Source organism: Podarcis bocagei, assembly GCF_964188305.1.
Source record: "Podarcis bocagei genome assembly, chromosome: 3".
In the NCBI taxonomy this organism is placed as follows: domain Eukaryota; kingdom Metazoa; phylum Chordata; class Lepidosauria; order Squamata; family Lacertidae; genus Podarcis; species Podarcis bocagei.
This window is the reverse complement of record NC_138127.1, coordinates 50,190,625-50,205,634: the sequence shown is the minus strand read 5'-3', so window position 1 is coordinate 50,205,634 and position 15,010 is coordinate 50,190,625. Positions and strand designations below refer to the sequence as shown.

At 40.1% G+C, this 15,010-nt stretch overlaps 1 protein-coding gene across 3 annotated transcripts in view; it reads right to left on the bottom strand.

Annotated features, from left to right (window-relative positions):
* Nucleotides 1-15,010, bottom strand: part of LOC308582807 (utrophin-like) — a gene marked incomplete at its 3' end in the record, with an annotated part of 196,543 nt that overhangs the window by 79,316 nt on the left and 102,217 nt on the right. For all 3 annotated transcript variants that reach the window (XM_081186281.1, XM_081186282.1, XM_081186283.1), the window contains one exon: nt 4,005-4,134. In XM_081186281.1, the coding sequence (XP_081042407.1) occupies nt 4,005-4,134 (130 nt within the window). The remainder of the gene's footprint in view (nt 1-4,004; nt 4,135-15,010) is intronic.

The window sequence follows — 15,010 nt, the reverse complement described above, 5'->3', positions numbered from 1 at the left end:
ATGGCAGCCATTAAAAAAAGAAAAAGAATGGCCGAGAGAAGGGGTGGGTGGGTGGGTTAGACAACAGGCAAGCATGGATACATTTTCAAGGTTGGGCTTAACAAGTCTGGTTTGTCTATAGCAGACCTCACTAGATAGACACCCTAAAATAAACATTTTGACGTAAACTAGACTAATCTGTGCTGACTCAGTTGCTTTACACACTATCCTTTCCCACAAACGCGTGGCATTAAAATCCTTGTCCCTTTTACCTGCTCTTAGTTGTGCTTAATGGCCATGGCAGAAGACACAGCTGCAATGCTAAGCCAACCCCTAGCAAAATGTGAATGTGGGTGTGTGACAGTAAAAATTGGGGTCACTTTGCTTCTCCCCTTGTTCTCCTGCTGCCATGCAGGAGTGCTGCGTCCAAACCATGACTACTGGGTTTGTCTTGCTCCAAGCAAACCATAAGTGGTAAGCCAATAGCAACTCTTAATTGTTACTCTAGTTGTATAATACTTTGGGCTTTATTTCCTTTGAAGGCATTAAAGTTATTTCCACACTAACTTTTCTACAGAAAATGGAATGTCACAAGTAAATAGGACTTGCATTCTCTGTGTTTTTTCTTAACCAATTCATCAGACCAAAAAATATTTACCTGGGCATGTTCAGAGTATTATACAGAGTTTAAGGCGGACTGATAAAATCATAATTGGCTGAAACCGTTTGTGTGCCTTTGTCATCACCACAATAAACTTTGCCTCTGCAGATCACATGCACAGTATCAACACCTGGCTAATTATGGCTTCCACCTCTGTTCTTTAAGCCTGCAATATGTAGCCGTGTCATGCTGCCTAATAAATAAAGTGCATTCGTGTAAATCGCTTGCAACAAGTATTTCTTTTATGATACAACTATGATTTATTGCATTTTTTGCCTTTGCAATTAAAAGGCAGAACAGATGGCGAATGCTTAATTTAGAATGACAGATCTATCAAAGTAACATTTGCAACTGCATAATTACTTGATATTACCAAGGGATCTCACCAATATTCACCAGTTTGCTTCTAAAATCTCTCTCTTTTTCACTTCATTAAAGTTTTTGGCTTGTTCAAAGCTCTTGCCAAATCAAGCTTTGGACTTCTGTTGCATCCTGCCATTATTAGGTAAAACAAAATGGTGACAGGAAATATGTTTTCAAAGTCACCTCTATGTAGCAAGAAAGATATATGCATTACAAGACCATGCCAGCTAGGTATTGAATATGTGCAGATACCCCAAGATAAATAGGAATATGCCTACATGTCTGGATGTAAAAAAAAAAAAAAAAGCGGTGAGAGGGGGTGGGACTAGTGACCAGGCTCCAAGGATTAGGGAGGTCAATGAATGTGCCTGCTCTATGAATTAAAAACCTCGTACTTTATAATGAACCAGTAGTTCTGAAGGAGTCAATGCTAATAGTTCATGAGTATGAGACTCTATTAGGGACGCAGGTGGTGCTGTGGGTTAAACCACAGAGCCTAGGACTTGCCGATCAGAAGGTCGGCGGTTCGAATCCCCACTCCTGTTGCTCGGTCCCTGCTCCTGCCAACCTAGCAGTTCGAAAGCACATCAAAGTGCAAGTAGATAAATAGGTACTGCTCCGGTGGGAAGGTAAACAGCGTTTCCGTGCACTGCTCTGGTTCGCCAGAAGCGGCTTAGTCATGCTGGCCATATGACCGAGAAGCTGTCTGCAGACAAACGCCAGCTCCCTTGGCCAATAAAGCAAGATGAGCGCTGCAACCCCCAGAGTCGGCCACAACTGGACCTAATGGTCAGGGGTCCCTTTACCTATGAGACTCTATTAGTAACTACACTTCATCTACATGTAAAATTTATTCCAGTATTTGCCATGTTCTTTTGCACAACTGTTTACAGGACAGCTCCACTGCCAGAATTTCTGGCTAGAACATCTCTGGGTACAACTCACTGTTTGCAGTCCTTTCCCTTCTTACTTTATACTGGTGATTCTGGAATAGTCTGACAAGCTTTGGGTCAAGTAAGAGGAACCTATACTGTGGACCATAGACCTGCCAGTAGTGCCCCAGTTTCCATGACGGAAAGGGGGAGCACTGGCACTGTGTTAGAATGATAGCACAGAAATGATCCAAACTGCTGTGGTTCCTATACCACCAAAGAGCCAAATGTTCACCCAAAGGCTATCAATCGTTGACCCAGGGAGAAAATAATGGCTGAGCCGCTACTTCTTCAACCATCCCTTCCTCCTGGATTCAAATATGCATAGTAGATCTGGCCCTAGTTTTCCCAGCCTCTTGCAGTGGGGACAACCGCTAGCACCACTACACAGCTCACATTTATCTAAGAGCCAAACATGGCCAACAGCATGACTTGAGCATGTCTAATGTTTACTCTCTCTAATTAATGGGAAGTTGGAAATCGGGATCAGAAATATGGCACACATGGTCCAAGGGGTCATCCTCTCCCAATTAAGACTGTCCCAGGAGAGAATGTTGCACTGGCATCAAAGGGATTTCCCCTCCCAAATCCAAAACAAAGGAAATGGAAAATGCCCAAGGGTAGGATGGGGGGGGGGAGTTATGTGGTTTCTTAGTGAAGCTTTCAGAATTTGTGCTTGTATCATTTGTTTGGTTTTTTTAAAAAATAAATATGATTAAGTTGAAAGAAGCCAGGTGTTAATTAGCTACTAAAAACCCAGCTAGTCTTTAAATGAGGCAATTTACCACAGCAGTGCTCGCCAGCCTAATATACTCAACTACTGAATGAATATTACTGATTACCATCTTCTCATAATGCAGTGGTCTGAACAAATTTGAACTTGGAAAATATTTTTCATAATAATTCTCCCAATTTAGATCAGCTATATTATACATCTCATCAAAGCTACCTAATGTAGCATAGTATCCATCTGACTGTTCAAAGCAGCTGGGGGACAGGATCCAGTAAAGGAGGCTGGCAAAGAACTAGCCTGGGGAAAATGTTCATTTGTTTTAATCAGCAAGCATTCATAATGGAAACCCGGAGTCAAAGAGGAAGAAACTAGGAAAGGTGAAGTTGTGCACACAGTACAATTGCATAAAATTAAAATGTGTTTATGCAACAGATAGTTTCTTACAACACCAGTTGTTCCCAATTAATAGAACAATAGAAAAGCAGGCCAGGAAAAGCCAACAAAGCTGTCATGAAATAAATTTATTTTATTTTTTTACTTTCTGGCAAATAAATCTCTTGTAAGTGTGTTTAGGATTGCAGACTTCATGAACTAAAAGCAGTGTACCATAGTATGCATTTTGTTCCTGTTAATGTCCTCTAAAAACAGACTGAATTTATTATGTATTTTGAAAGTATAATATGCAATGTGAGCGAGTATCTGAATCCCCACTCTGGTTCTGTGTTTGATATGCACAGTTGTACTGCTATAAAACAAGGATGGGAATCTGGATAGGTAGCAACTCCCATCATCCTTGACCACTGGCTGAAGCTGATGGGAATTGTGTCTCAGACATCTGAAGGGCCACATCCCCACATCCCTGATATGCACAGAACATATTCGTAAGACTAGTAAAACTTAAAACAGAAAACAGTGGTCGAGGTAGCATAATCATACCTGATCAGGAGCCTTCTGGGCAAAACATTTTGCAACTGTCAGGACAATCAGAAAATTGTTTCTTATATATCATGTTTCTACAGCGGTGTTAGACCAAACTGTGTTGCACCAGTAACAGCAATATACACATAAACAGACGGTATCGCTTGTAAAACTGCCCAATCTCTTGTCGTGGACAATTCACCAGCTATAATAATGTTCTCCAACTGTCAGGATTTATTTATTTATTTGTTTGTTTGTTTGTTTGTTTGTTTATTTATTTATTTATTTATTTACATTAAATGGTACTACTGTGGTGTTCCCTAGACCACACACAATTCACTTAAAGTTATTTGGAGAACAATGAATATTCACCAGGGGAATCACATATTCAACAAAGAAGCTGGGTTTAAAAACTGACCTGACTTTGAGTGTACGTTTTTTCTTGGTTCTTCGGGGCCTTCGATTGGTTGATCAGCGAGGAACACTCGTGCTTGGTCTACAGCATTCAAAATGGCTTGCTCTTTATCCTTCAACTCATGCCTTAGTGCCTTTCCAAAAGAAAAACATTGGAGTCAGTTTTGATCTAAGGCTGCAGTCAATGTACAGTACTGCAACTCTCCATTTTCATCTCTTTGACCTAACTTGGAGCTATGGCTAGAGGTTTTATTACAATCAAGCGGTATATAAATTTTCTTAAATAAAATAAATGGTTTGTTGCATTTAGAATCTCTGTGAAATAACATTTATCCACCATGGATCCAGTCTTGTCATCATTTATCATCATTGGGTGTGGGGGGGGGGGAGCTGCTGCTTTTCAATGCACACCTGCAGAGTTCTGCTTAATTAGAAAGCTCTGATCCCAAAACCTTGCCTTTTGTTTCATGGTTGGGGGAGGGGAAAATGTGATTTTCATTCCCCCCGCCTCCTTTTTTGGTGTGTGTGTGTTCCTTTTCAATGTGCCCTCTACAGTTTTCTATATTCAGAAGCCACAAATGGAAAACACGGTCAGTATTTCAGATATGTGAGCAGCGAGCGTTTATTAATGTGCATTCATTAATACACAAGGTTTGAGGCAGGGCTGTAAACAGACAGGTCAGAAAGAAATGAAAATGCAGGCAATGATTCTGTAATTAAGTTATAACACTACTGTGTTAGCAACAGCTGTTTTGAAAATTAACATAGTTAATTAGGTAATTATCACTGTGTTGTGTTTTTCTTAATTTCATGTCTGACAGTAAGAACAATTCGACAGTGGAGCAGATTCCCACGAGAGGTGGTGGACTCTCCTTTCTTGGTGGCTTCTAAGCAGAGGTTGTATGGTTATCTGTCATGTATGATCTTCTTCTTCTTTGGCGATCACTTGTTGCCGAATAAGATTGTCTTCCATGAACATGGTCTTAACACTGAGTCCGTAAGTGACTGTGGAGGCCAATTCTAGATTCCACAGTGGGGACACAGGTTTTCGGGTGGGAACTGATCAAAGTGAGGGTTTTCTAAACGTGCCTCTTAGCATGTTTTGTCCTGAGTTCGAGCGTCTTCAAAGTCCATGACACCTTTGGTAAAGGATGTTCTTCAATTGGGGTGCTTGTAGACCAGTGTTTCCCAATTGTCAGTGTTTATACTACTTTTTTTTTTTTAGATTTGCCTTGAGAGAGTCTTTAAACCTCTTTCATTGTCCACCGGTATTTTGCTTTCCATTCTTGAGTTGGGAATAGAGTAGTTGGTTTGGAAGACAATAATCAGGCATCCGAACAACATGACCAGTCCAATGGAGTTGATGTTGAAGAATCATTGCTTCAACACTGGTGATCTTTGCTCCTTCCAGTACACTGGCATTAGTCTTCCCAAGTGATATGTATAATTTTTTGGAGCTGCCTACCTGGGCCAACAAGGGCCAACATTGATGCCACAATCCAGCATCGCCTGAGCTCTGCGAATGCAACTTTATCCCAATTGAAATGCAGAGCGTTTGAGGACCGGGACATTCACAGGGAAACCAAAATGCTTGTTTACAAAGCTTTTTTACTACCAACCTTACTATATGCTTGTGAAACATGGACCACTTATAAACGCCATCTCCTCGAAAGATTCCATTAATGTGTGATCTCGCTTGCAAGGGATTGGGCTAGATAATCTTCATGTTGCCTTCCACCTCTATAATTCTAGGATGCTATGATTTCCCTATGACTTACAAGTCCTCCCCACAAGGCTGTGTGTTATAAAGCAGGATAACACTGCATGCATCTGATAAAACAGACCAAAGCCCACAAAATCATATGCCATAATAATTCATTAGTCTTTAAGGCACCACAAGACTCACAGTACCTTGCTCCTTTTACTAAACCGGAGTAAGTTGAAAAGTATGCAGTGCAGCAATAACTAGAATGCAGTAATATTCCACACAGAAAAATACATCTTTAATATGTATGAAAATACATCTGATTTAAGCATCCTCTAACATGCCACTTTTATCATATTCAGAAGACAGTACTTGAATGAAAATCAAGACTTTAAAGGAAGATAAAAATAGAGCACAAAAATTCAAGAGCATGAAGAGGGTTGTAATAGTAATTTTTTCTTATTTCATTAAAAATTTGATAACGCGCTTCAGAAGTACATCTTATTTTCCATAAGGGCAAATTGTAAGAGATAGAACTTTATGAGCAGGGACCTATCACATATTTATTTAAAAGTTATATATGAATATATATGTGCAGCATGGCCTCAAGCCCTCCTTAGTAGCTTGCCATGTCCTTTGATCTCTGGTTCAATGTTGCCAGGGCCAAGTAATCCCTGTGGGGAACTGTCCCCAGATCTAGACTGGGGGATGAATTCTCCTGCTCAGTTTAGGCAGGGACGTATTTTGGGTTCCCTCAATTACTCATTTTTCCGATCTTTAATTCAGTTTCCCATATTTCTGCATTAGCTTAGGGTTTTTTTAAGTCCTCATGAACACTTCTCAATGTTTAATCACAGACTTTTAATACACACATTTTTGTATGCAATCTTGCCTGATATATACATCTTTGCAAGCAATTTCCCTAATGTAATGCATTTTTAATGATTTTTTTTACTAAGGTGGGCATTATAATGCACATTTGTCCCTAATATCTGCAGTTCTGACACATCTCTAGGATGGACAACTGCATCACAACATTTGAAGAAGTGAGGTTTTTGAAAGAAAACTGTTTCAGTTCCTCTATTGTTTCTATTGTCGCGACGCGGGTGGTGCTGTGGGTAAAAGCCTCAGCGCCTAGGGCTTGCCGATCGAAAGGTCGGCGGTTCGAATCCCCGCGGCGGGGTGCGCTCCCGTTGCTCGGTCCCAGCGCCTGCCAACCTAGCAGTTCGAAAGCACCCCCGGGTGCAAGTAGATAAATAGGGACCGCTTACTGGCAGGAAGGTAAACGGCGTTTCCGTGTGCTGCGCTGGCTCACCAGATGCAGCTTTGTCACGCTGGCCACGTGACCCGGAAGTGTCTCCGGACAGCGCTGGCCCCCGGCCTCTTGAGTGAGATGGGCGCACAACCCTAGAGTCTGTCAAGACTGGCCCGTACGGGCAGGGGTACCTTTCCCTTTCCCTTTAGGAGGTGCAAATTAGGCAAGTTTACATAAAACAGGTCTCAATTTCTTCCCATCCCTAGCTCAGTGTCTGTTAGAGCAGCTGCTGGACTGGATGTTTCACATGTAATAAGCAGAAAATTCTGCCCTCTTCATCATACTGCATTTTTCTTCTCACTGGGTAAACAGCAACCCCAGTTCTAGAACAGTAGCTCTCCATTGCCACATGACTTACTGCTTCCTGGAAGCAGTTTGCAACATGGAACAGAGGCCTATTTAGACAAAAATCTGAAATCCCACTAGGAATGTCTATTGTTGAACAGTCAAATCCTAACATTTGACATTGTATTCCATTGCCCTTTTTTCTTCTAAATGTCAGAAAATGCCTGGTGAACAGTAGTATCTATTCTGTTGAATAAAAGGCATTCTTACCAGTTAGAAACACTTTGTTTTGTGAAATAAATGCATGCAATTATTTTACTTTATTTCTTTGCCCTGTAAGCTGTGGTACAAACTAAAATCAGGAAATAGAACTATAAACATTTATCCACAATTGTCTGCTGTCTACTTTGGTCTGTTCTGTTCTCTCCCTAAACTGAAAACAGAAAAACATCACTTGCTTATTTTAACTGGAAAGATCATTAATGATACAGAGGTTCCCCATTCATTCACTATACCAAGAAAACCCATGAAGGTGTTGCCTTCTCTCTAGAATATGTTGGTGGAAATGTGGAATATCTTTTCCCCAAAGCTATTATTTCCTCAAAATGAGCTCCAACAAAATTCACTTTAGGACTGGGCTTGCATAATCTGATGAACGCCAGTAGTATAGACTTACCTTTTAAGTCAGAAATCACATTGCAACAACTCCCCCCCTCCCCCCCAAAAAAATACATCCCCAAAAATGTATTGCACAGCACTATCAACCCAAAAAACATCACATGTATTTTAAAAGAACTATCTCATTTTTAGCTTTATCAAACAATTTACACAGGCTTCTGCTGAACAGGTAAGTCTGCTAAAGTTTTTTGATTGAGGAAGGTGAGGCCATTTTCAATTAGAAAACATGAGGATTTCTTAAAAACAGAACACATCATCTAAATCACTTTTATTAGGCACCAGTGAAGTAAAGACACTTTTTATTTGAGCCTGAATCTGTTGGGTCTTTCACAGGTTTATGTCCCAATACCATCCACTGGTATTGAATTACCCTCTAATTATACTGAGACAGGTGTTGGAGAAATTTGTTTCTTTTATAGTTATGTGTGGAAATGGAAAGCTCTTGAGGTTGAAGCGACTGATGAAAAACAGTTTTTATATGGCTTACAAGAAATCAAGAGACTTTGTTGTAATACAGATTCTGTGTTGTAACAAAAGAAACTTTATCAAGGCATTATATCAACTTGTGAACAGGAATCTGCCCTTTTCCTGGGGCAGATCATAAAATCACCTTGCAACTTTCCACAGGGCCTGCAAGACAGAGCTGTTCCGCCTGGCCTTCGGCTTAGACTCACTCTGACCCCTTATATGGGATTTGGTATATAATTTTTGCCTTGGCTTTTTTGCTGGCCCATGTAGGACTAGCATGGATAGCTGGCTCGGGTGAATATCTGATGTTTCCTCCCTTTATGGTCTTGATTTATGGGCTACTACTAAAACAAGGCTGAATTTTAAGCTATATTTTAAGCCGTATTTTAATTAACTGTTTGATTGTCGTTGTTTTTTCTATTACGTTTTATTGTAATTTATATTTAGTGTTAGCCGCCCTCAGCCTGGCCCTGGCTGGGGAGGGTGGACTTTAAATAAAATGTTGTTGTTGTTATAAAACAAAGGTGAATTTCAGCAACTGATCCACTTCAAAATAGTCTCATGTATGAGCTCATGTATGTTGTGAGGATAAAAACTATGCACACAAATTTAAAACTTTGTCCCATGCATCCTCTGAGTGTTGCATTTCAAACCCATTTTACTTTATTCATAAAATGCTGATTTTATTAAATACTAGTTGGGCTACAGAAGGCATTAGAAGCCTTTTGAGAGCAATAGAAACTTTGAGAAAGTGCTGTGGGTTCCAATCACAAAATGGCTACCAGGTACGCATGGCATGACAAAAAAATTATAGGGAGAATAAGGTCATTGCTGTTACCTCCTGAGCAATCTTATACTTCATGTAGGAAGTCAGCTATGGCCTGCTTGTCCAGATTGTGGAGATCACACAATACTGATTACACACACAAAAAAACCCCCACAATGCTGCTGCTGTTTAGTAACAGGAAGTACTGACCAGTATCAGGGAAAACATACAAGATAACCACATCATGCTCACTCCCTCTTTTGCACAATGAGACCAAAGACGCATGCATCTCTCTCTCACACACTTTTACACTTCCACAGCCACACACCCTCTTTCTCTGCCCAAATGTATCTGTCCCCCCCCCTCTCGCAAACCACCCATACAGACCACCCACCACTTTCTCTTGTGCTCTCTCTGTCTCTCTCTCTCTCACACACAAACATATCCCCTTCCCCTCTTACAGACTTCACATGTATAAGCTCTCTCCCCTCCCTCTCTCATACACCCAGTGCTTTTTTCTGGCGGGGGGGGGGGGGGACACAGGGATACGCATACCCCTAAACATTTTGTGAATCTTTGTGCTTTTGTCCATTTGCTGTATTTATTTTTCCCAATTTGAACTATAAAATGGTGATTTTCTTGCGTTAAAATGAGAGTACAGTGGTACCTCGGGTTACATACGCTTCAGGTTACAGACTCCGCTAACCCAGAAATAGCACCTCGGGTTAAGAACTTTGCTTCAGGATGAGAACAGAAATCATGCTCTGGCGGCGCGGCAGCAGCGGGAGGCCCCATTAGCTAAAGTGGTGCTTCAGGTTAAGAACAGTTTCAGGTTAAGAACGGACCTCTGGAACGAATTAAGTGCTTAACCTGAGGTACCACTGTACCCCTAAACACTTTTTCAGAAAAAAAGCACTGCATAGACCACATAAGCATTTCTGCCACTCACCCTGCTCAACTGCATCTATATCAAACACACACAGAGAGAGAGGGAGAGAGAAGCCTCTACAGGTGAAGGAAGTTCCTGTCATCTTTCTTTAAAAATCAGAAACAATAAAGAAACAATTCAAAAAATACAGTAGGGTCACCTACCTAGTGCCTACAAGCAACCCCCGGGATACAGCTTTATGAATCAATGCATTGCAAGTAACAAAGGAATAGAGTCGTTTCCTAGTCAGAAGCTTATTTCCATTTTAAGAAAAGAAAAGACAACCCCTGTTGAGTATATTATAGGTTCACGGCAAAGTCCTCAGAAGTGCTAGGAGATATCTTAATTCTTTAAAAAGAAGAAAAAAGAATGTGGAATATTTGTATTAGTGACTGAACACAAATCGGTTCTGGAGGAAGGGTTTTTTTTAAAAAAAAATACATCTAAACAGTAAAATTAATGCACATTTATATTTGATTAAAAGGGTTAAGACTAAGATCAACTCCTGAGAGAAAAATAACTTGATTAAAGCAGAGCTTTAACCAGTGCAACTTCACACAAATGTGACAGGATTCAACTAAGGCCAGGAATGCAGAAAAACATTGCTTAATTGAGAAAAGATTACAAAAGCCTGAAGAATAATTATTTTAATTAAAGTCTGCCAGTACCATTTTACATAACTATATGAATTTGTGGTTACAAATTTAGACTTTGGTTTCCCAGAGCAATTACTGGTTCAGCTCAAGGAAGGCTAAAAATATATATACACCAAAGGTTATGGAATACACAAAAAATATGGGAACGCAGTCTTGTAAACCATTCAGAGGTCTTTAGTTCTACTAAGTAGTAGATACATTTTGTTAAATAAAAGAAGTAAATAAGAACAGACACCAGTGATAGCTATTTGTCATTTTATGTTGTGAAACACCCTGCGATCTATGGATGAAGGGTGGTATACAAATTTAATATAAATAAATTTTAAAAGAAACATTATTTCAGTGCTTTAAGAATATCCATAAGTAACACTGAATATTGTTTAAGAATACTTTTTCCCAGGGGGGCGGGAACAAGGGCAAAATAGGGGTTGAACTGTTCTGCCTTCTCTTTGTCACTAATTAACATGCCAGCATCCTGACTGAGCAGATGGCCTGTCATTTCCTTCCTTCTCTTTCAAACATTCCTGAAAAGCACATTTTTACAGCTCTGAGCATCCCTAACTAGCCTCAGCTAATTCTCAGCTTTAGCTTTCCTGTCATTGTGCCTATAAGTCTGGCCCACACATCTATATGCATTCTGTCCACCCTTCCATTTCTTCTTCATTTTCAGCAAAGGACTAAGCATTTTCAGATGTCTCTCAGATTTATCTCTTGGAATTATTTTGGAGATTATCTTGGAGATTGCACTTTTAGCAATTCCTTCCTCAGGAACTTTCATCCATGTTGGGTTCTTTTTTTCTGTTAGTTTGGCCAGTGAATTTGGCATGGAGACTTAACGCTTGAAGTGTGTTGTAAAATTGTCACAGCAGGCAACCTAAGGCCTCCAAGCCAGTTGCATTCCAAACATATGAGTTATCCCACTTCATCTTAGTTATGCTTAACACTTAAACTTTTTCATGAATTCAGATAACTCAGAAATAGGAGATATGTGCTACCATAGTTCAGAATACTCTAAAAACAGAAATACATTTGCGTATTGATAGGGTTTACTTTTGTAGTTTTGTAACACATTTCCTGGACAATTTGCTACATGTTAAAAAAGCCCCTCTCAAAAATAATATTTGTTTCTGCAATTGCTTGCATTCACTTATCACATGGGACTTCAAAGTTTCAACTATGATCCCAAAATTTTACATTTGTCAATAGTCTCATGGAAAACAATTTGGTGAATGTATTTTGAGGTACATATTCTTTTGCCCTTAACCATACCATATAGTGTCACTGAATCCAGAGTCAAAACTAATTAATTGAGTTGTTGTTTCAGACTGTGAAGTACGCAATTAGTACCAGCTAAGCTAATGATATGAAAATCAGCATTAAATGTGCCTTGCAAACAGATCTCACAATATGCTCACCACAGAAAGTTGTAGCAAAATCTGTTTTGCGTATATATGCATAAAAACCAAAGTAAACTGTTGTCAACAGGATTCCTGAAATTGGCATGTGGAGTGCAACATAATAGGAAAACACAAAAGTTCATAACAGGAATAAACAAAATATAATACAGAGGATAAAACTGTCAGATTCCATCCCTGCAGTGGCGAAGCTGCAAGCTCCACTACCGGGGGCGGAGAGAAGGCGGGGCATGGCTGGTGCCCCCGGGGTGCGTGGCACGTGTCCGGGGGGGGTGCCGCAATGGCACCCTACCGAAATAGTGTGCGGAGGGTGGTCTGCTCCCTCCACACCCCCGTTCCTCCGCCAATGCACCTCTGTCCATTCTGAACAGAACAGTATTGACAATTACAAGCAAGATGCTTTTTGCTTGATGTTTCAGTACACAACAGATTCTTTAGTGACCATGAAATCCCAGAAGGCTGGTGAGCGATGGATCTTGGGTGTTTTTATAGAAAGAAGAAGAAATCAACACTAAACACTGTGCTTTAAAACCCAGGACCCTTAACTCGTCTCCTGAGTAGTCCTTACGAGGTTAAGGCTCTGCTAGATTTATACACTCACAGTAGGCTCTACCATCTGTTGTTTAATCTCTGTGTCATTTTATTTCTGAGTCTTTATCAGACACTATCTTTTTAAAAGTAGCATCTAGTTTCTCTTACTAAAACCCTGAGAAAACCATTACTAATAAAAAAAAGAAAAATGCATTGCAAATTTACGTATAGTTAATTTGCAATATTTCCAGTCTTTTAATTCTAGTTATTTTAGAAGTGGGTGGGATATTTTTAATGTATTTATTTTTTCCCTGGGTTTTAATGTATCTATGTGGGTTTTTTGTTTGTTTGTTGGTTGGTTGGTTGTAAATCATTTTGGGTTGCCAAAATTTGGATCGGGCAAGATAAACTGACTAACATATTTAACAAATGATCATCATCCCGATTCTGATATGCTGGTTGCATAAACCAGATACTCCTATCTGCCACAGCCAACATGGTCAGGGATGATGGGAGTTGTATTTCAACAATCTGGAGGGAAGAGGCTCTGAATCATGGACACATATGAAAAGCCTTTCAGATTTTTCCCCTGGAACACTTCTAAGATAGTGAGGATGTCATTTCTCTAGAAGCTTATAGATTATCTTAAATGTACCGCACTGATTTTGGCAACCCAAAATGGTTTACAATCAACCAACCAACCAAAAACCCCACATTAAAATCAAGTGGTGGAAAAATACATCAAAAACATCCCACCCACTTCTAAAAGGCCACTTATAGTTAAAGGCAATCCACTAACAGGTAGAAATGGCCCATTATTGTGTTGCCACCCTCCAGATCTCTCCTGGAGGGGCCACATGAAGAAGGGCCTCAGATGATGATCACAGGTGGTTCATATGGGGAGAGGAAGACCTTGGAAGTACTGCAGCCCTGAGCCATTGAAGCTTTATCAGTCAAAACCAGCACTTTGAATTGGGCCGGAAACGAAGTGGATCAATATGTGGAACTATTAATGCCCTCCTCCCCTTCCCTATTAGAAACAAAGTAAAGCTGTAATTTGTCTTCTAAAAACTAAGAAATATTTTAAAGATATGATTAAATCAAATTGAAAATGCCTCAGCAATTGAAGGAAAGTATTTGGTACATGCCAAGAGGAAAAAAAGTTATTCCTTAGCCCTTTCTTCAGAAACATTCAACACAATATTTATAGCACAATTTCCAGTGGGATAGTTATGTTAGCCTGTTGCGGGAAAATCAACAGAGTCTAGTGGCACATTAAAGGCTAACACACTTACTGTGGCATAAACTTTCACTGACTAGAGACCACACGAAGCATAATCCTCAGCTGCCAGGGTATATGATATACACATCAGTGCAAAGCAAGGGGTGGGACCTGTGGCCCTCCAGATATTGTGGACTCCAGTTCCCATTAGCCCCCACCAACATTGTCAGTGGTCAGGGACAATAGGAGCTGTAATCCAGCACCATCTAGAGGGTCACAGGTATCACAGGAAGAAGAATATAGAAGTTGAGAATGAAATGGCATGGGAATGAAAAATTGCTGTCCGTGACAATTCATTTAAGATTGTGAATGTATGTAAAATTACTCAAAATAAAAAAATTCCTTCCAGTAGCACCTTAAAGACCAACTAAGTTAGTTCTTGGTATGAGCTTTCGTGTGCATGCACACTTCTTCAGATACACTGAAACAGAAGTTGCCAGATCCTTCTATATAGTGAGAAGGTGGGGAGGGGTATTACTCAGAAGGGTGGTGGGAATGGGAGATTGGCAGATAGCTGAGATGAGCCTGTTGACGACTCTTAACGACTGCAATAGGTCTTCCAGGAAAAGGCAAGGGGTGAGAAGGTGAAAAATGGCTTAGTCATGTATAATGAGATAAGAATCCAATGTCTCTTTTCAGACCAGGTCTCTCCATGGTTTTGAGTTTGGTAATGAGTTGCAATTCAGCAGCTTCTCTTTCCAGTCTATTTCTGAAATTCCTTTGTAGTAAAACAGCTACTTTGAGATCTTGTATAGAATGTCCTGGGAGATTGAAGTGTTCTCCTACTGCTTTCTCTGTTTTGTGATTCTTGATGTCAGATTTATGTCCGTTTATTCTTTGGCGTAAGGTTTGGCCTGTTTGTCCAATATAGAGAGCTGAAGGACACTGTTGGCATTTGATGGCATACACAATGTTAGATGATGTAAAATTACTGTGACCCTTCATAACACCAGTAATTGGTGATAACATTATCATTTAGCA